Source organism: Echeneis naucrates, chromosome 4 (assembly GCF_900963305.1).
Source record: "Echeneis naucrates chromosome 4, fEcheNa1.1, whole genome shotgun sequence".
NCBI classification, from domain to species: domain Eukaryota; kingdom Metazoa; phylum Chordata; class Actinopteri; order Carangiformes; family Echeneidae; genus Echeneis; species Echeneis naucrates.
Window position 1 is genome coordinate 11,191,647 of NC_042514.1, and position 22,424 is coordinate 11,214,070.

Sequence of the window (22,424 nt, forward strand, 5' to 3'; positions counted from 1 at the left end):
CAGCAGATCTGACTTTCTAAACAGATTTTTACATCCTTTGTATTTCTGGTTCTAATGCTGATCCAAAAATGTACAGATATCTTCACTGACCTCATAGTAGAGGAGTAATGATGCAGGAGAAGACGATGACTTCAGTGTCAGCCCGGGCCAAACTCTTTTGCTGCCTTCACTGATAATTGGAAATAGAAATTTTGCCAGTAAAGCCTATATGGTAGAGCTTTACAGAAACTGACAGCTGTCATTTTGTAATGTTTTAGGGAGCAAATTTGTATATTACAGCTTTGAGAATAGAGGGAGAATTTTCTATGAGACTTAGCTTTTGTTAAAAACATAATTGCTTCAAATTTTCCATGATGATGATGATTTATTTTTCAAAACATGTTAAGTTAGAGTAACACAGTGGATAATTTTATTCATGTGTACTCCATGGGGGGGTCCTTGGGAGGATCTGATTTCTGTGGGAGGTCCGATCTCTCTTTGCATTTGTGTGCGTGTGTGTGTGTGTGTGTGTGTGTGGGGGGGGTCTGGTCTAGTCTCTGGTCTAGTTTCTATACTCTAGGAGGACAAAGATATCAGATCTCACACTATAGACAACACCAATTGCCACCATTAATCAATTAACCACTTTTCTGCAGCCCACGCCGGGATTCAAACCCACAACCTTCTTATTATAGGGCAACCACTGCACCACTTTCTGCTCAAGGCACATGGGACAAAACTGGTAGATCAGCAACCTGCACCTGTATTTTTCATTTACATGTTATATTGTATTATTTCGATGTCATAAATATAATAGATATAATAGATATATACTTTATTTATCCTGAGGGGAATTATACACTAACACTTGGCATTTCGAGTTTCAAACAGTTCCTGAATGCAACATTCGGGGCTCAGGCCCCCTTCGCTCGCACTGCGCATGCGCCATATCTTCCTGGTCGGTCCTCACCCGCTCCATTTTTGAAGCCGTGTGTCAGCGGCGTGCAGTGCTGATGTAAACAACGGCGGTCAGTGGGTTAGCCTTCAGCGAACAGGCTGCCAATGCCCGCAACCGGTCACATTCCGGCTGACATCAGTGGGTACGCTTCTTTGTGTCAGCGGACTTTCAGTTTTTTGGTTTTTTTTTTAGCTTCGTAAAGGTATCAAATTGCTAACGGTGGCTAGCGTTAGCATGCTAGCTGCGGAAAATGAGAGTGAATCTCACAGACCGAGTCAGCTGAGAAAGAGCGATCACCTTTGTTAGCCTGGCAGTGTGAGCGTGTCTTATTTTGACTGACAGCTGCTTTAGAATAAATGAAATTATCGCGAAATTGGGAAAAACCTGGTTCTTCTCGGTGATGCACAGACGGCTATTTTCTGTCGGAAGCGCAGGAAGCCTGGAGCTGAAGTGTACCTGAAGCTCCGTGCTGCTGTTTTAATTATACGGTCGATTCAGATGTGTGGTCATCTATCTGTCTCTAAATTTGTGCTGTGGTCCGGCTCATCTCTTGCCCTTTCCATTGATTCGGTTGAAATCGGTAAAACAGCGCCTCTCTGGTTTGCAGTGGCAGATGAACGTCAGTCAGTTTGTGTGGACGGTGTTCATCATTTCTGCAGAGTCAGATGGAAGAGCCAGGGGAAATTAACAACATAAAGCAATAAAGTGCAAACGTTAGTTATTTGAGGCTTAGTTATATTCCAAAACAGTGTAACAGTCCTCAAAACCTTACTTTAACTTTAACTGGTTTATTTTTGTTAGTTTGTAGATGATCTTTTTCACTTGGCCTCTTCAGCATTTTTCTACTGCATGCCATTTGATATTATCTGTGCTGCCTTCTTAGAGAGGTGTGAGAGAGACTCACCAGCTAAAGCCTATGTCCCGTTTGTCTCAGAGCACATGATAAACCATGATTACCACTGAGGTCGCAAGAGAGTTCCAGGCCAAAGAGCGCAAATACAAAGAGCAGCTGAGGAGAAGCTTGTCATCAGCTTTGTCTGCAGACCTTAACAGGTAAGCCATCTGACGGTACACACTGAACTGGACTGCACAGACATGAGACAAATGATCATTGTAAAAGACCCAAGTCTTGACGCTTTCCCATGACAGTCAAGGCCATACAGGGATGGCAGTAAACCCTCTCATACTGCCATGATATCTTTTACAGATACACTGGCTTGCTGTTACTCACTGACCAGGTTTCCTTTAAAATAGATTGTACATTTTTCTGGAGGTTTTAAAATGGAAACTTTCCCTTTAAGCATTTAATTGGAACCTCCAAAGATTTTACTTATTTATCACAATGAGCCAGAGAAAAAGAGTATATAAGAGCTCCCTGCACCTCTTGAAGAATGGTTGAAACTCTTTTTGTGCAGCCTACATATCGCAACAGCATTAACTAGGCAATCCTGTTGAATAGATGAATTAGAGATTTCCTTTGGAAAAACCCAGATGTCCTCTGAGCCGTTGAGCAACCAGCATGGCCTACCAGGCAGGTGTATTGATGTCACTCACCGATGTGTTTCAGCACAAATTAGTAGAATCGCTGAAAGCCCTTGACAGTAAATCATTTTACTGTCAACAATGACCTTTTTCAGGTTCACTGTTAAGCAGAAAAGTGAAAGTACCTATACCATTTGACGTATATTGGAAAAAAAGCAAAGTTGTGACTTATTTATTTTTTGAAACATAATAATTTAATGAATTACAAAAGTTTAAGGGTTTCATCTGAGTATAACAGCAGTAGATTAGGAAAGTAAAACAGGGCAAAGCTCTAACACATTCATTGGTGAGTGAAAGTTGACGGTAAAGTAGCACATGGATTTAATAGATTCACTTGGTGTGGGTGTCCTTGTTGCCTTTGGGCATTTTTCATCAGAGGGTTACAGAAATGGACACAATCCCAGGAAGCGTTTGAACTCATACTGCCCAACTGGCCTTGAGCTGACTGAATTCTGGGTCACCCAGATCAGTCACTGAGGCAGGACGAGAGATAATGATGGGGAAGAAGAAATAGACTGCTTCAGGACTGTGCTTGTGTTATTATTCATGGAGAAATAGGTCGTCGATTAATCTTTGGCTCTACCAGGTTTGTCAAGATAGTTTTAATATATTTGTGTCCTTTAAATTTGCATTTTAAAATGAACTTTCTGCTGAATTTTCACCAAAGCCAATCACAATTAACTCACAACTTATAATTTGTATGTCTTTATTCATTGTATAATCCATTGGAAAGGAACTCTGAGTGAATTACCTCTGATAGTGTCATGATATTTTTCCTCAGCTTACTGCAGGAGGAGCTGGAAGCTGATGTGACTCTGTGTGCTGCCTCAGGCTCACTCCGAGCGCACAGGGCAGTACTGTTGGCCAGAGCCCCACATGTCTTTCAGAGACCGACGCACAATGATCCAACCATCATTCATCTCCCTGAATATGAACTGTCTGAGCTAAAAGATTTCCTCAGGTAGGAAGTGCGTTGATTATCATGGCACATGTTTCTTATTTTTGGACTTTAAACAACCTCTAATTTTACATTCAGTAGTTTTACATGACTTTAACTCAAGCCTACATCCACATATACGCTGCATGTTAAACAAGTTCTTTGACTGGAAGTGTTACAGTTGCAGTGTTGCTCTGACAGAGGGCGCCAAACACCCCATTATTAATCTAAACAGTTTGCTGGTGTTTACATGTTTGTGTTTCAAGGATGCAAATGCTGCATCTTTTAAATAATGCATAGCGTGTCACAGTTTCATTTGTTGTCAAGGTTTTTCAGTGTGGTGTCTTGGAATGCGCAAGTGTGTGATTCACTGTTTTGTGTTTGTCCCATGAATAAATCAAAATCAGGAATAGCAGAAAGTGTCAGCCTATTGGGCTACAGTGCCAAGCAGTAAGTCAGAAAATTAGACCAGTGCAGGAGCGACCCTCAGGAAGGAGCACTACGTTGCTATACTGCCATCAATGCCCACCTTAGCATTTCAAGGAATTTTAGGATTAATAAAATGATTTAGTAAACGTAACTTAAAAAGGGGAGTCTTGGCGGTCAGGTTTACAAGCAGTTTTATCTTATAAGAAAGATTTTACTCTATAAATGAAAAGCTCCCAGCGATTCAGGATCATACTGCCAAAGGCCCACTGCTCCTTTTAGACAGACAGCTAAAGGGCCCACTATATCTCCAAAGGTTAGGGTCCAAATGTCAATTACATCGATCTATTCCTTGGTCTAAGGTTTATTTTTTTCATTCCAGCAGAATGTGCCAATCTTTTCCCCGCAACAGTGTTCAGTGTTTTTTGATGTATTATATGCAGTACAGGGATGACATTAAGCTGGTGGACAGAACAATGGGTTACAGGTAAGGTCCCTGGCTGGCTCCGGCTTTTGTATTTGGGGATTCTGGAGGAAGGTGCTGCAAAGAAGGATTTTGGGTTGCTGTGCTCACACTTTCACCACTGTGATAATGACCATTACAACATGAATTAAGAGAGAATATAAAGTGTAATGTGTAGTACCTGTGTTATCCTGAGCATCAGTGTGTCTTGGCAAAACAGGCTACAGTGCTGAAATAGCTGGGGTTTAAGCATGAGCGCAGGCATCTTCTGACACAAATAACTAAGTGTGGCTGGTTGCTGAAGTCTCACTGCATCAAATGAGACGCAAATTTAAATACATGCCAAAGGCCTAGTTTTAATTAACCTTCAGAGTCTAACCCCTGCAGGCGAGTCTATACTGCAGACCAGAGCATGCACTGGGCAGAAAAAATCCCAGGCATGGAGGGCATTCTGCCAAGAAGAACTCTGTCTGTTCCAGAGCAGGCGGATCTTCGCAGTTCCACTGACTCAGGTAAACAGGTTGACAAGCTTTTCTGTTGATGGTTTATTCTTGGTCATGTGACTTCCCAGTTGCCTTCCTCTCTCCTCTCTCCTCACATCATGTTATCTCAGCCATAATCCACTTACGAGCTAATCGGATTTGGATCTCTGTTGTCCTTATTGCTAATCGTAGAATCGCCATTCAGTAGATAATTCATTAATTTTTCCTTTATTTTACTTATGTAGTATAATGCTACCTGCCTCTATTTTCTTTCTTTCTTTTTTTTTAATAAGCACCAAAATCTTTAAAAAGCACAAGAAAAAGTGTGTCAATCCTATAACTGTGGACATGAACAGTACTATCATTTGTGTTATTAATGTAGTAAAATCTTTTTTCAAAATGCAAACATAGACGAAATTGGCATCATGTATACATAAATGCAGACAATTCCAAAGAATTTGCTTACTTATTTATGCCACAGAATGAGGTACACTGAAAGCTTTTTCTCTTGATCACTTGGCCCAGATGCTGTTGTTCTTGAGCCAGCCTCTTGTCTTGGAGCTGACTTGCTGGACCTTTACCAAAGGGGAGAGCAGTGTGACATTACCATCCAAGTAGCAGAGCAGGTCTTCTCCTGCCACAGGTAGAAGCGCTTTCTCTGTATCAATACATTCATTGCCCAAAAGACAGTCCTTTTTATTTATTCATCGCCCATTGCAATACATCACAGTTAGGTTTACCAGACATAAGAGACTTCAGAAGTGGCACATGTGCTGTTGACTCCTGACAGTAGGGTCAGCCAGTGATGCAAAGGTAGCAGCAGCTGGTTACCATGGAGACAGGTTTCTCCCAGTTTACACTAATGTGAGCAGACCAGCAGTGAAATCTCATTGGAGAGAAGAAGCTGGGCTGGATTTTGGAGGCTCTGCTGCAGTGGTCTGTAAGACGGCTCAGTGTTAGCTGCTGCAGTTCTCACCCAGAGGCTGAAACAGATACCCATGCCTTTACAGATACATAATCACTTTTATTAATAAAAAGTTGCAACACAAACCCAAAATAATATCAACAACTTTTAATTTAAAAGAATATAGCACACAAGAAGCTTTTTCAGGGCTAGACAGGAAGCCAACTGGGAGAGACTGTAAAAACTGAAAGGTCTGTACAAATTTTAATTTCTGTATTTAGTTATATCAAAGCCTTTGACACTGTAAATGCAACATAGAGATGAATGGTAAACAGAAATCTAGCTGGGAGAGAAGTGAACCTGATACATACAGGTACCAGGCAGATGAAAAGGGTACAATGCTTTCTCCTAACTCTATATAGAAAATTTCTGTTGACTGGTCACTACTGGACTTTGAATTCTTAATTTTACAAGAAATGGATTTAAATATGCTAGGAACATGTGGCAATAAATTTAATATAATCTAAAAAGATCTGAAAAGGCCTTCAGATTATTTGAAATATTAAAACAGTGGGAAGATCTGACATGCAGCTGCCTGCTTTATTGGGTTTGTAGGGCAATCCTTTGTGCAAGGTCTCAGTACTTCCGAGCAATGCTGAGCGGGAGTTGGATGGAGAGCTCCAGACAGTGCATCACTCTGCAAGGGTAAGACCAGAGCATCAGCATTATCCAGCAGCAGGTCACATGGATCAGTAAGACTCCTGGTCAAATTCTGCTTCACAACAATACATCTGAATTGCAGCATACAGAGCATTAAATAATCATGGATTACAACAAAGATTACAACACACGCACACACATGCTGCCAGTGGAACCGGAAAGCAAACAAGGACGCACTTAAGGTCTCCTCATCAGCTGCCTACTGGAGAGACCCCACGCCACCCACAGACTCCTTTTGGAGCAGCTGAGGTTTATGAAACCCTTTTCTCTCGCCTCAGTTTTACTCATCTGAGGTTAACAGGGGTAATATGAGACTGACAGAACGGAGAGTGGCTGTGCTGACATGTGGGGGAAAACCTACAAAGTGCCCCTCAGGCTGTCATGTACATTTTGTGCTCTGTGGATTTTCTATATAGTAATCTGAGTTGTGATTACATCCTTCATAAAAAAATATGCAATTTTGTTCCACATTGAGAATGCTGTTTAGACTCAGGACAGTTCTGTATATTCACCTGTCAAATTGTATTAACTGTTTCAGCTTAGGGCCTGATGAGATGGAGATCTTGCTTCAGTACATGTATGGTGCCATTGTTGATCTGCCTGCTAGAGCCAGTGCAAGGTACTATGTGTGAATCGACAGCTTGTCTAGAGTTGAATAAAGACCCACGAAACAAACTGACTGCATTTGGTGTCTCTTGTCCCTCAGTCAGGTGGTGTTGGCAGCGGACATGTTGGGTTTGGAGGGTGTGAAAGATGTAGTGGAGATGGTACTGACACGAGACTACTGCCGCTTTTTCCCCAAGGTCAGCTATTCAAATATAGTAAATGCCTTAATGCATGGATATAGGATGCTTTTTTTTTTTTTTTTTTTGATAGTGTGTTTGTAGTCACACATATGGATGTATTTATAGGTTTCTTTCCTTCATACAGTCATCCTTGTGGCTCCCATTTTAACAATACGGTATATTTCTTTATAAAAACCGATTTTTAAAAATTGTGCAACCTTTGCAAATTCAATACAGTGCATAATCAATCTTTTTAATTAGAAATTGCGATTGGAGTTTGTTTCATAAATATAGCTCACAAATGCTTTTGGGGGGGAAAAAAGCATGAAAAGTCTAAGCAAATCTGCCTCAAAGTGTCAATATTACACCAAAAACCAACAAATCCTAGTGGTATTCCTTTAGATTTACACTTGTTGATTTTGCACTTAGCTCACATTCCCAGAGTCAACAATGATGTTGTTTTGTTCCTCTGAACATCTCCTTTCTACAATACGATCTTCTGGTACCATGTGCTGGTTAGGATGTCACTTTTCCAGCTACTGCATCTCACAGATTAGAGTATCAAACCACTGTGCAAATTAAAATGCTTATTCCCCCCCCCCCCCCCCCCCCTTTTTTTTTTTTCCAGCCAGTTGATGGAGTTCAGAGAACAGTTCTTGAGTGCCTATCCCTCACACATGCCTTAGGCCTTCAAAACCTTCACATGTTGTGTAAGAGGTGAGTAACTGCAATTGGCATTTCTACAAATGGCTTTCATTAACAAAAGCCCCACTGTTTTGAAAATCGTGAAAAGGTCAGATGCACTACATCATTCCCAAATACCACTTTGGAGATGGCTGTGGTTGTGAAATAACCTTACATGACTGAATGAATAGGTTTATTTTGATACATTTCAAAATTAAAACTGAATATTAATAACACATTAAACAAAAAAATTATCCTTACAGAGAAATACTCAATAACAGATTAAGGCACGCTAGTGTTTCGATTTTTGTCAAGCATCTTTACAAACATTGCTACATTTTGATTCATGGTCTCAAATTGAAAATTTTTGGTAAGCTTAAATGGGAAGATAACCTTCATGATTTAAAAAAAAAAAAAAAAAAAGAAGATAGAAACTGACCTGTCACCAATCTTGCAACTGCAAATTACATCAGCATCTTGTTGCTAGGTAATCAGCATGTGGCTTCATGCTTATGTTTGAAGTAGCCAAGGGTTAAGGTTATAATGCTGATTTTTCCAAGGCTTTAATGTGATTCAGAGGAATGCCTGTTTGAGTAAAATATCTTAATATTTGCAATGTCTACAAAGGAAATACAGTTTTCAGATGTCTTTCTGCAAGTTTAAGGTGTCTTGAAATATTGTTGTATATGAAGACATTTTGTAGGTATTTACTGCAGTGCATTAGAGTGAGAAACTAAATTGTGCACTCTGAGATTTTCCTGCAAATTTATGTGCAGAACATGTCTGCAAATATTTTCATGTTTCACACCTTACATCATATTCTTTTAAATCCTTTCGTGTGCTCTCAAAATGTATCACTTCGATTTGTCTTGTATCTGATGCAGCAGGATGTCTTCTTGCTCACTGCATTGAGCAAGCAAGAAGTGTGTGAATCTAGGTCAGGGGGATAGGATGTGGTGAGCAGGACTGAGATTGTTCTGGTTTGAGGTGGGGTTTGAATGTGTGTGTGTGCATGCGCATGCCATGTTGTCTCTGCTGAATCTGATGAGTCACGCAAACATGATGGTGAACCGAGCTGTGCTGCTCTGTGCAGTGGTGCGTTACTGACCTTTCTCATCCTCACCCGTTCTGTTGTTCTCTCAAGCAAACCTCTGTGTACTGTTGCACTGAGCCTCAGAGCCTGAAACTTCTCAAGGTTAAACTACAGACTGATTCTGACTCTGACGGGGGAAAATTGTAAAATTGCCCAGAAACCAACTTCTCCCTTAACCTATCCTGTGTATTTTCAGGTGGGTTGCGGAACATTTTGTGAAGACGTGGTGTGAGAGAAACTTTTCCCTCTTGTCCCCTGAACTACAGAGAATCTGTCTGTCTGCTGTAACTGAAACCATGGTGAGTCCCTACCCTGCCAGAGTTGTCTGCTGTGCTGTACTTGTGTAATTGCACAATTATCATCAACCTATTGCACACAGTTTTTTCACAGGAAGGAAATTCAAACAAGATCCAATTAAAGATGACCTTTATTAAATTCTCAGTTATTAAAGATGGGCTAATTCAGGAATATGATGTGCATGCAGACAGATGGGGAGTGATTCTGGCTTGTAATTGATAATTGAGTCTTTAGTCTGTCTTTCCTCACTATAGAAGCGATGGAGTTCATTCTGTGAGTAAAGAAAGACAAATCTGATATTGTTCTCTCCTGGCAACTACTCAGCTTTAGAGCTGGCCAATAACTATTACACACTTTGGGAGAATCCCTCCACTGACAAACAGTGCCCAGGCATGAATAACTGATTCATTAAGGCTTGTATTTATTGCACTTTTCACCCAGAAAGTGTCTTGTCCAATAAATGTTTCTATTCAGACTGTGCGGAATGCAGTAACCATGCTCTGTGGCACTGAGCAGCTGCTTGGCAGTCTACCAGAAGTCAAGTGGGCTCAACAAGTGAGGATTCTTGCAGAAGAGTTGCAGGAGGAAAGTCTGCATGTCATTGTCCAGCACCTTCCAAGAGTCATCCAAATTCAGGCCTTCCAGGACCTTCGTAGGGTAAGGCCATATAGTTGGGCTTATGCATTCTCCTTCAGTATAAGTTTTTAATATGTCCTATTTGGTTCCAGAGGGAAGAGTTTACACGAGAACCCACTTTGTTGAAGAAGCTGTGTTCAGCCATCAGGGAAGGTGTGACTGTGGACAATTGCTGTGATCTTTTTGCTGCTGTCAACTATCTGTGTGGTGATGACATGGAGGAGGACTCTCTCCTGGAGCAAAGAGGGCGCAAACAAGAGGAGGTGAAATGAAGCAGATTCCCATTATTGTTCACACCTGACATTAAGATGTGTCTCTACATGAATCTCAAGTGACCACTTGTGCGCATGTCATTTCAAATATTTTTATAGATTTTTGTTTTCGGTCTTTTACTTTTGGGACACATTTGGAGCTCACACTACTGAAAGAATGGCCAGGTCTGATCAGGTCCTTTGTTTCTCATCATACTAGACCCACTCGCTGCTTTCCCACTTCTGTAATCTACAATCTATATAGTTCAGTTGAAAACATTTTCATCCTCATCTCAGAGTTTTCTTTCAGTAGATTGAATTTGCACTCACCCTGAGTGAGTGGGCTTACTGGTGATATTCTCAGAGAAACTACCTTCTGACCACTTAGTTATTCTTTTCTATCCTGTTTTCATTTGATTCAAATTAAGTCCAGTTCAATTTGTAATCATTCTCAAATGCAGTTGATTATTTGTGTATTTGTCTTTTACAGCACAACAAAAATAAAACTTCCACAGTGCAACACAGTCTGAGATACTCTCAGATAACCTATTAATTGGACAGGTAGAGTCAAAAACATCCCAGTGACTGTCAGCCCATGTGACCTACATGAGGGTTTTTCTTTTTGTTCTATTGATCTTCTGCCAGAAATGTTTTACAGTGTGTTAGATGGCTGCCTTGCTTGAACTAGATTCTGAGATGCTTTCCTTATATCTGTTTTTCAGGAGCAGACAGCAAACTCCAGTTATTTGGCTTGTTTACATAAAAATGACAACACATCAATCATTTGTATTGTGCCTATATCCATCATGATGGTTGCCAGGGGCACTGTAATATTTAAGGTTACCCTTGTTGCAAACACACACTGGTGCCAAGCCTGTATCTGAGAATAGCCCCCAGTGTACTATTAAATGTAATAGTTTCTCCCTTTTTCAGTAAACCATACAAAAACATACAAACAGCTTAAAAGTGACAATTTTTCTAGTGAGATAAGGTAGACTGTAACACTGTTGGGTGTTTTCATGAGATTTACTGAAAGGAACAAAAGTGCAATGATAATATCCTTGAAATATCACCACCAACTGATTAAAATTCAGAAAAGAAATGTTGATGTGATCATATAAGTGAATATTCAGTAAAATTTGAATTATGAAATTAAAGTCTCAGTCTAGTTAGTCAATATTTTGTAGAATAGTAAAGTGAATACATAGTTTAAAAAAAATAAATCCAAAAGGCGAGCAAGAGAGCTAAGTTTGTTAGCTGACTTCCAGGGGAAAGAGACCTGGCTGCACAAGTTAAAGTACATAACCTCTGTAAACCCTATACAGTATGGCAGAATGGATTAGGCCCTAGGAGGACTGTGACGTGTGCCAGCAGCCTTCACTAATCTGGCTGTGCATCTGATGGGGAAGGCTGTATTTGGCTTGTGCGGTGGAAGAGGTGGATCGCTCCTCCCTGCCTTTCAGCCCTGTTTCCACAGTCAGGCGTGGAGACAGGAGCATGGGCATCAGTCGCTGACATCACTGATTTCCCTCAAGGGAGCTCAACTGGCTTCTGCAACAGCGGCAGATAGAGAGGGAGGGAGGGAGGGAGGGTGGGACAGAGAAAGTGGAGGCGAGGGAGGGGAATTTGTTGCCATGGTGAAAGGTCCTTCAAGCAGCTGCTGATTCGCCTGCGCTGTAGTGAGCCCCTTTCCATTTTTCTCCCTTCCCTCTCTCTCTCTCTCTCTCTCTCTCTCCACTGTGTTAGCACCAGCCGTTCAGACAAGAGATTTCTACGCTACGTGGTCGGCTGTGGACCTTTCTGCTTCAAACCTTTTACGCTGTCCGCCACACGCAGGGATGGGAGACTCTGTCTTCCAAGCACAAAGAAAGGATACTGGCAGGTAAGGAATGATTTTTCTTTTCAGTCAGACACAGGATATTTGTGCTGCAGTGCGTGCGTGCGTGCATGCATGCATGCATGTGCATGTGTGGATGGGTGGATGTATGAGTTTTTTGTTTGTTTGTTTTTATTTTTTTTCCCTCCCTAACCCAGCCTATCACTGAAACCGTAGCTCTGCATCATTAGAGGTGAACCAAAGCTATTGGAACATATGCTGTTGGCTGATTTAACACTAAATGGCTTCTCTCCACACAGCTGCCCAGTAGCTACCAATCCATTTATTGTTAAGTAAGTGCTGTTCTTATGCATTTATGCTTTATTGCAAGCTATGATTTTACCTGTCTTTGACCAACATGGTAAATGCACCATGCTTGTTTTTAATGGGTGGAAGTGAAAAGCTGCATTCATTGTCATTAGATCTGTGCATTACTCGAAGCATAACTGAACACATATGCTGCTTCCTTGCTGTTGAGCTAGTAATGTGCTGAAATGCACTCCATGAATAATTTATTCAGCTGGTATCAGTGTGTGCCTATTACTGGTACATGTCTTGTAATCGGATTCCAAGGCTCACATACAAACATCAAGATTGTGACAAGATTTTGAATTAAGTCAATTTTATCGTGTGCTTATCTGGAAATAAGACTAATCAATAGGTTCTGAAATTGTCTCTACATAGAGCATATATGTGGCTGTGCTTTGTTTGAAGTAGTGCTTACCTGACATAGCTGACTTATCAGCCCAGTGATTTATTGTCTGTGTCCTTATGGTCAAAGAGTAAACACAAGGTGTGGAAACAGGAATTTGTGAATGAGGCAAATGGCTCCCCTCACTGAGCTAATGAAACTGAGTATTATTGAGGGGGAACTGGCACGGCCGTTTTCATCTGTGCTATGCTCAGATTTTAATAATATCACAGGCAAGATACCAACTGATTTATTTGATGACTTTGTCATGCTTTATTCTGTTTTTACAGATGCTATTGATAAAGGGGACAATAGGAGACTTGGTAAAAAGCCATTATTAACAAGCTCACAGGTAATATATTCACCAAATAGTTTTTTTTATATGAAGTCTTATCATGGAATCAAAAACAAAAAGCTGTTTTGTTGTTGGTGCTTTTTGTTTGTTTGTTATTCAGAACTTTGACCCATGCTCAGATGATGATGTGAACTCAGTAATGTGTTTCATCTCAGAAATCCATGGAAATTCGTGTAATCCCTGTCAGTGATTTCAGGTCAGGGCCAGCGGATACCATATGTCATAAATGCCGCACCCTTGCAGCAAAGAGATAGAGTATGAAATGAACAGCAGGCCCTTTCTAAACAGATGTATAGCTAAGATAAGCCTGGCTGAGGTGATCCAGATAGGGACTGCCAACATGTGAGGCTTGAGTGGATGAGAGCAATGGAGCTGCTACAGATCTCTCAGGAAGTGATCTGATGGAATCAGAACAGGAGCTTTGCATTTTCTTCTTTTATGCTGAGGATTTAAACCTGCAAGAATAAATTTACAATTGTACTTGTTCCATTAACAGTAAGGGGCAAGTAATTTCTGATTAGTTTTGTCACTTTGCAGCATTATTGCATTATTTGCTGATTAATCCACTTATGTGACTAATAAGATGATTTTTTTTTTCTTACAGCAACGGGTTGTAAAATGCCCTTCAGTTGCACCTGAGAGTCCTCCAGTGCAAAGGACCCAAAGGGTGTCTGAATACAAAACTTATTCCTCCCGTAGCGCTACATCAGCCATGAAGTCTGATGGGCTGGGGACAGCCAACAAAGGAGGAGATGGCCACACATCAAAGGCAAAGAATGTAAAGAAGCCAGGAGATCGAAGTGTAGGAGCAAAAGGAAAGGCACCATCTGCTGCTACACCAGTTGTCAATGGCACTGGAACCGCAGCGGCCAGACGTGATGCGGCGAGTGCCAATGGCCCCAGAAGCTCTCATGTGGCTAAAGAGCAAGAAAAGAAGCCAAACCCAGGTGCGAGGCCTAAAACCTCCCCCCCAAGCTGCACATCAGCAAGACAGACAGTGGCAACTAAGGCTCAGAAAAGTTCAGCAGCAAAGGCTGACTGCGTCACCCAAGCTCAGCCTAACACTCCATCCGCATCAGGCAGCACCTCTCCAGAGAATGGTGCCAGTAGCCCTCGCAACGACGCCCACTCCATTCCAGGTTTACACTCCTAATTGACTTTTTTCTATTTCCTCACTGTGACAGACAGCAACATTTACAGTGTAATAGTTCACTGCAGCCAAACTGAAGCCAAACTGAAGCATCGCCAGGCATAATAGTGCACCTAAAACTTGATTTCCATCTCGGCATCTTAAATGACTAATTCTAATTACTGTGATGAATGTTATGTTATGGGATTTCCCCTAAGAGGGATTTTTGGAAGGCAATGGCAGTGTAATGTATAAATGTTGATTTGTTGGGAAACAAAGGGCATGAGGCAGTCTGTCGCAGCAGAGGTCAAAGACATATCCAGCTGTCACATATGGAGGCTGTGACTGATCGCTTTAAACTTCAATGGAAAGGTTGGTTTTGGTTTGGCGGTGTAATCCCATCTCACTGCAGTGCCAGTGTCTTAAGTGGGCCTCAGCTGTCTGTCGTCCTGCTACAAGCACAGCATGTGTCCTTGTACCCCACCCTCAAAATGACTCTGTCTGTGATGTGAGCTCATGCACAGTACAATAAGAATACCTGCTGACTCTGGGGATGGTTATCAAGTTTCTGGGCTTTTATGAACTGAAGAAATTGGTTTGAAGCTATTGAGGATTAAAAATGCATTGTCTCATACTATATTTCGAGACCCAAGCCAACGATGGCAGTAAGCCAATAAGCATGCAGAATGTTTGGGCCAAGATCTAATAATGCTGCCGAATGGCTGTTATGTGCACAAACATTTTTGATTATGTGGGCTAGCTTATAAATATAACTAAAGCAATTTTTTTTTGCTATTATGTATAGTTATTTTCTTTGTGTGAAAATTGTTTTAATAAAATTAGCTTTAAATGAGGCATTGTTACTAATCATTGTCAAGGTGTTGGTATCAATACTGATATCTAGCAATTTGATAGCTTTTATCTTTGTTTTTCAGTAATTCAGGGGTTATGTTTTGGATTTATATGTATATCCTTTTATATTACTCTCAAAACTGCCTGCTGATTATATACACAATAGTTGTACATGTGACTCATGTTCTGTGCTTTAGGTGCAAAGCCCAAACATCAGACCAAAGCAGTGACCAAATCACCCCTGACCAAACCTTCCCAGAAGTCAGATACACCAAAAACCAACAGGTGAGCTTTACTCCTAACATCATATAGGATGATCTCCCATGGCTTATTTTTTGCTGAATTTTATACTAGGTGTAATATGTAAAGGGTCTAATTCATATAATTGTTAACTTCCCCGTCAAGATTACCCTTAAGTTTATCTGTCCTGGGTGCCATTCTGCTCAAATCTTGAGAAATTTGGAACAAAAGTTGAATTTTAGGGAGATTGTCTTCACTCCCAAAATTCCCAAAATGCATTCAGCTTGTTCAGACATCAAATATACAATTTATTTTGGCTGTTAGCTTGTCTATTTTCTGTACACAAGCCGCCATTAATGAAAGAGCATTCTGCAGCCATCATAAAAGAATACCCTGAACATAAATAACCTGCTGTCCTGCAATTGATTGTCATCTGGACTAACATTAAAAACGCCAGGCCAAAGCAGTGACCGAATGTCCGCTTTTACAAAGTCAGTTTGAGGTTACAGTACCAACTGAATATTAATATATTCAACACCATGAGCGATAGCTGACAACCTTCAGGTCGTAGGAAAAAAGACAAACATTCATAGAACTTTATGTTCAATAATTAATGGAAGGAGCTGAGTCCTGTTTCTTGCCTGGTTTTGTTTTTAGGCCACATGTGGCTGACAGGGTAGATAAAAGCAGCTGTATAGCATTTTTGACAAGTCTCTTGTCTGTTGTTAAAGATGTTAAAAATATCCATTTCACAATCAACATCATCCAAACTGCATCTGTCCTGGGAGAATATCAATACTTATCAGACTTCCTAGAGAGCAACCATATGAGTGATCCAATAAATAGCTCATTGCCTAATATCTTGTTTTGCCTTTGTATTGGCACAGATGTTGTAGGAAACTGTTCAAATGTTCAACTATGGCTGGATTTAGTTAAAAAACAAGGATGCATGTTAAATTCAAATTCTTTGCATTGATAATCAGTTCATGTTTCAGTGTCTTGTCCTTGACAAAATGGGAGACAAATATTTGCTGCCCCCCACTGGTGTTAAATGTTAATTCATGATTTACTTTCCTTGGAGCTCCTCTCATAAAGATTTTTACTACATACGAGCCAGAGGTTAATTAATTGGCGTATTGTGGTAAAAACTATAGTGGTCTAATTGCTGTTATGGCTCTGTCTGTCTGCTTCACCATTCACAGTCCTACCAATAAGTCAAGTGTGAGAGAAAGTGGCAAAGTGAAGACAGGTACTACAGTAACAGCAACAAAAACAGACACCAAGGGAAGAGGCACGCCAGACCATCATGGTGAAATGCTCAAACTCTGCTTCATTTAAATGTATGTCAGTGTATGCTGGCAAACTCTTCATGCTATGTTTGGTTCTGTTTTTGATTTAGTCTCCAAGCATGGATCCACAATGAAAAAGCCAGCCTCAACAAGAAAAGAAGACAGCAAGGAAGGATTGAAATCCTTAACAACACACAAAGCAGGCACTGAAACTCCTAAAAAGATCGCACAAGCTGTTTCAGCTACTGGAACTTCAGCTAAATCCAGTGCTAAACCAATAAAACCAGCTTCTTCGGCCCCCTCCAAACAATCTTCAGTTGTAGCTGCAAAGTCTGAACCAAAGTCAAAAAGTACTGCCGAATTATCTACGGAGAAAGCTTCACCAAAATCTGGAGGAACATCCAAAAGCTCTACTGCTACTACCACAAAGAAATCAGGAACTAAAGAGAAAGAGGCAGTGAGTAGTAAAGATCCAGACTGTAAAGCTCAGCCACCTCCAACAGAAAACACTCTTAATGATGCAGTGCATAAAGATAGTATAGCATTAGCACCTTCTGACCCACCTGCAACAAAACTCAAACAGCCAACAAGCCAGGGTGAAGGGGGTTTACTTAGCCTTCAACTAGACCAAAGTCCAAGTCAGGATCTTCAGACAACTGAAATGCAGCCAGGAAAAGCTGACAGTACAGGAGAGGAGGCTAGTGCTACACCAGCAGCTAACAATGTCCCTCACGTTAAATCTGCTCATGCAAACACTTGCGAACAGACTGAGGGCAGTAAAGGGAAACAGTCTCCAAGCAGTGTCAACCCTGCTCATGTCAGTGTTGGGCAAGTGGATGGGGCCATTTCGCCAAATTCCCAGAGAGACATAGAAGTCCCCATAGACACCCCTTGCAGCATGGGAAGCACTCACACCCCCATTGAAGACTCCTGGAGTGGCATCCACCATCAGGTCAGCCCAGAATCTGAGACCGGCAGTACACACACCACTTCCTCCGACGACATCAAGCCCCGCTCTGAGGACTATGACGCAGGAGGCTCGCAAGATGATGACTGCTCCAATGACCGAGGTGTTTCCAAGTGTGGCACCATGCGCTGTCATGACTTTTTGGGTCGTAGCAGCAGTGACACAAGCACCCCAGAGGAGTTGAAGATGTATGAAGGTGGGGCAGGATTGAGAGTGGAGGTGCGACTGCGTGGGAGAGAGGCAGAGACTACCAGCGAGGAGGAAGGAGTCCGGCAACGCCCTCGTTCCTGGTTGCAGAGAGATGATGCACATGAGGAGGAGGAGCACTCGGAGGTTGAGGCTACTGTGACGATAAAAAGTGTCCCTGACCACCAGCTGTTCTCTGAGGAGGAAGACGACAACGAAGAGGAGACGGAAGATGACAGGTCCGAAGTTGAAGTGATTCAAGGCCAGGCTCCACTCCCACCAACTGAGCCTTCACCTCACTTTCAAGGCATAGTCAACCTAGCATTTGATGACGATGCCGTGGATCACGATAATGAACAGCCTGACTACCAGCAGATGTCTAACTTTCGCCGCTCAGTGTTACTCTCTGTTGATGAGTGTGAGGAGTTGGGCTCAGAGGAGGGTGGTGTTCAAACTCCACCTCAACAGCCCAGCAATGCCCTGACACCCTGTGATGTTTTTGAATCTGATTCTGCAGCTCTTCAGTCCAATTGTGGCCCCCCCAATGACCAACAGAACCACCTGCTGGGCCATCTTGATGACACACAGAGTAAGAAGCACAAAAAACTTGGTGATGAACAGGAAGAAAAGGCCTCTGTATTCCTTACAGAGATCCAAGAGCCTGTGCAGGAGGAAAGTAATCACATTCAGGTGGACACTGACACCAGAGACCTTCCTCCTCAGGAGCGCCCATGCCATCTGGATCTGCGGCACACTGAACACTACAATGGAGGGCTGTGCAAAAATCACACCAATGCCTCAGAAAGCAAGAAAGCTGATTTACACCTAGACTTAAATGAGCCTCAGTTGACAGGGGACTCTCCTGTACATGCTGCACAATCTCCAGCAGGTAATGTATGATCTAAGGATCCTTCTTAGACCCCAAATCCTCCCCAAACTCCAGTAGTGATAGTGTAATTTGTCCCTGCAAGATCCATTGTCTTCTGCTCTGATTCCTAGACCTTACCTCTGCCCAACATGTCCTATCCCTCCTTCAGGAAAAAAGGATATAGTTGAGTGCACTAGTTTATTAACTAGTTATAAAAACAAGTTCAAATTCAAATGAAATTGTTAGTCATCATTTTTCATCGTTAAATGTTTGCTCTCGTCTCAACCGACTGATTGTATAGCTAATGTAAATTTGAATTTGCAACCTCAATATCCTTTTTAGAGATGGAGATCAGCATCATCAAAACAAATAACCCGAACTGTACATTTTAAACCGCTGAATCACATCTAGTTTGAGGCATTTAGGCCCTGTTAATTAAAAAGGGGGGAAAGCAGTGTATATCTCGCTAAGACTGATCTTAGAATTGTATTTGTTCACAAGTATCTGCCTTTTGACAAGGCATGTGACATAGTTACACCAATGCACTTTTATGTATATAAAAACAAGATTTTTTGATTATTTTTTTGTCATTCCTTTTGTGCAGTGGAACAGTCTGGGCTTTATAAACCATAACTAATTTGAGTTTCTTAAAGGTACTATATATAACATTTCTACATCCGCATATCATACAGACCAAATTATGATTTGCCTGTAATTACTATTACAGTTAGACCATTGTCGAGATCATTTTATGTCATGTCATCAAAAGGAATATCAATTGATTGAAGCTTGTGTTTCTTAAAATTAACAATATGTTTTTCTGTAAGCTTTTCTGTAAGGATAAACGTGTTTTCATTTCCTAAACATTTGTCATTTTGAGAAACGCAAACTCCTGGCTCCCTAAGCTCCTCATAGCTTTTGTGGCAGCAAATAAAAACAAACCTTGACCTTATGGTTCACAATGTTAAATGCAGTGTAGCATCACTGGACACTGCCTGTCTTCTCCATGATGGTCTTCATGTTAACAGTAATTATATCAATGTCTCTATTCTTTCCTTTAAAGATTTGTATGCATATGCTATATGTAGCACCTTTAACAATAGTACCAAGTTACAGCCAAGCAAAATTTATTTCAAATTTACGGAAACTGATTACCTGTTAGAGTAAGTCAAACTAAATATTTGTACATTGTAGACTACACTAAACTGCCACTGCTTCTTTAAAAAAAAGTGTATTATATTTGGAAACTTTTCCCTTGCATCTCCTTGCTGTTTTTCTGTTTTCTATATGAGAATGTACCTGTTCCTGAGTTTTTGTTTTTGTTTTGTTTTTGTTTTTTTTCACACATGCATGCTAAGGTTAAAATTAATTTGTCATTCTGCTATGCCATCCATTTTTTTGTTTTGTTTTGTTTTTCCATTACCCATTACATTTTGTCATACCCAGTAGACTTGTGTCTAGATATAGATGTCCACTTAAAAAAAAAACAAAAAAAAACAATGTTTTGTTGTCTATAAGCTTTTGTTCAGTAGGCTTTGTGTAGTGTCAGTAGCCTCCTATGTACAGTGTGTGATGTGTCTGCAGTAGCTGCCATGGCTCTGCCATGTCTCTTTTTTCACTATCATACTCAGAAAAATGAATCCTGCTGCACCATTAATGAGGGGTGATTTCAATGCAAACCTATACATTACTTTGTTTTCAGCACGTAGCAGGGACCAATTACTTCATCCTTTGCCATTTTGAAATAATTGAAAATAGAAAACACAAAGAATGTCAAAAAAATCTTAGTGACGTGCCATCTTTTGTGCTACTAAGTAAAGCACTGGTGTTTACATGTAGGTTGTTTTTACAGTACTTAGTAAGTCTGTTCATTAGGTCTGCCTGTTGAAAGACCTGCACGTAAATTTCACAACATATCACTGTTATTGAACAACAAATGCAAAGTTCACTTGTGCTGGCAATGCATGGCTTACTTTGTTTAAGCAGGTGGATAAAGAGATGCATTCAGAAAAGCATTCCTCTGTGCAATTACCTTTAAGGCAACTGTCCACCCTTGACATCCTTATTTGAAGTGGTTGGTGAATTTCAAATTTATTAACCCATAATTCATATTAGGAATCTTTTGGCTCTTTAACTGACCATAATTTTTTCCACTGACAAAGTCACTGCTTTTCCACTCTGCTGTCCTCACCTGACTTCACCGTGGAATATATTTTAAAGGACACAGTTGCAGTAAGGGTGAACTTTCAGTAAATGCTGTTTTATTTTAGTAGCCAGTGACTACTTTCTAAAATGCAATGATTAAAAAAAAGAGCTGTGGATGAGTGAATCAGTTTGTCATTTTGCAGTATTGTCAATTGTTTTTAGGGGACAATGCTTGTGACAGATTGGATCAAACCTGCAAACATGACCGCCGACCATCCAAAGCCCTCTCTCCCATTTACGAGATGGATGTGGGAGAAGCCTTTGAACACTGCTTGGACAAGGATAGGAATGTTAGACTGCAAGCAGAGGAAGAAAAGCAAAGTGGAGAGGATGAAAAAAGCAGTTACTTTGCAGAGCGGGACTGGAGCCTGCTCAGACAGCTCCTCTCAGACCACGAATCCAGTTTGGGCATCATAAATCCTGTGCCTGAGGAGCTCAATCTTGCCCAATACCTTATCAAGCAGACACTCTCCCTGTCACGTGACTGCCTGGACTCGCAGGCTTTCCTATCCCCAGAGAAGGAGACTTTCAAACGCTGGGCAGAGCTCATTTCACCTATGGAGGACTCCTCCACCAGCATCACTGTGACCAGCTTCTCCCCAGAAGATGCTGCATCTCCACAGGGGGAATGGACCATTGTCGAACTGGAAACACATCACTGATTGCACAGAGGAGAGTCTGCTGGACAGTCGACACCCTCTCTGAACTTTCGGCATCTTCACCTCAAGTTTGTCTGAATTTATTATAATTTATCATCACATTCTGTCTCTCGCTTCATAATGCATCCTTTTTTTCTGGACTTTGGAGCAGCTTATTGCCATTTCTCATGCTCTCAACGACTTTCTTAACACAAACCGGCTGTTATGCATGCTTAAATTTTTGTTTGACTGTCCAATTGGTGTTGTTTCAAAAGTCCTAGAAAACAATGACTGTAAGACAAATCATGTCTTTCTCATTGCAGTCTTCTAGTAATATGGTTTACTGAAGTTTCTTTCAAAAATTAATAATGTCCAAATAGCTTGCATTTAGTGTCATATTGAAAATAAAAATTTGTGTTTCTGACAAAAGAGAAATGTTCCTCTTTGGCCTGGCACAGAACAATTATTTGTCAATAGAAAACTAACATTGTAGTCCCCTTTAATTTCAGCAGGTTTTTTTTTTCTCTTTGAAAATATCTGAGGTGATTAGTAGGTGGAGTTGCAAGATTCTGTGAATTTTCAAATTTTGAAACTATAATCTGGAAATTTCCAAAAATCCCCAAAAAAAAAACTCCAATGGAAAGTTGTGGAAATACCATACGTTTTCCAGCCCTTTGCAACCTTACTTGTCACTTGAATTCGCATTATTATTATTATTATTATTATTATTATTATTAAGTTTATTGGGGCAGGGCTGGTATTAATCTTAATCTTAGCACCAAGTTAAAACATCTGCCATATCGATTAGTTTCAATTAATATTTCAGATACCTGCTGTTGAAATTTGGCGGTGATAATAGAGGCACACGTTTGCAAAACAAATCATCAGGAGTAAAGAAGTCCCCCGCGGGAAAAGATATGTAAAGTAAATTCCAGGCCTAGTTTAGTATGTAATTTAACATATTTATCATT

General features: G+C 40.8%; 1 protein-coding gene across 1 annotated transcript; it reads left to right on the plus strand.

Moving 5' to 3' along the window:
- Window positions 1-958: 958 nt before the first annotated feature.
- On the plus strand, window positions 959-21,864 carry btbd8 (BTB domain containing 8). The gene is made up of 19 exons (XM_029500785.1): window positions 959-1,079; window positions 1,872-1,990; window positions 3,261-3,440; window positions 4,693-4,817; window positions 5,313-5,430; window positions 6,307-6,396; window positions 6,950-7,030; window positions 7,118-7,214; window positions 7,825-7,913; window positions 9,170-9,272; window positions 9,745-9,927; window positions 9,999-10,169; window positions 11,904-12,039; window positions 13,015-13,076; window positions 13,684-14,218; window positions 15,258-15,345; window positions 16,503-16,609; window positions 16,700-18,631; window positions 20,978-21,864. Exons 2-19 carry the CDS (start codon window positions 1,887-1,889, stop codon window positions 21,475-21,477), a joined length of 4,701 nt encoding a protein of 1,566 aa, XP_029356645.1. The 5' UTR covers window positions 959-1,079; window positions 1,872-1,886; the 3' UTR covers window positions 21,478-21,864.
- Window positions 21,865-22,424: the final 560 nt, after the last annotated feature.

What these genes read in the sequence shown, in the direction of transcription:
- btbd8 (XM_029500785.1), top strand. Translation starts at nt 1,887, where the DNA reads ATGATTACCACTGAGGTCGCAAGAGAGTTCCAGGCCAAAGAGCGCAAA. An exon ending in TCGCAGTTCCACTGACTCAG is followed by an intron (nt 4,818 to 5,312) that starts GTAAACAGGTTG and finishes CACTTGGCCCAG; the next exon opens with ATGCTGTTGTTCTTGAGCCA. An exon ending in CAAAGAAAGGATACTGGCAG is followed by an intron (nt 12,040 to 13,014) that starts GTAAGGAATGAT and finishes CTGTTTTTACAG; the next exon opens with ATGCTATTGATAAAGGGGAC.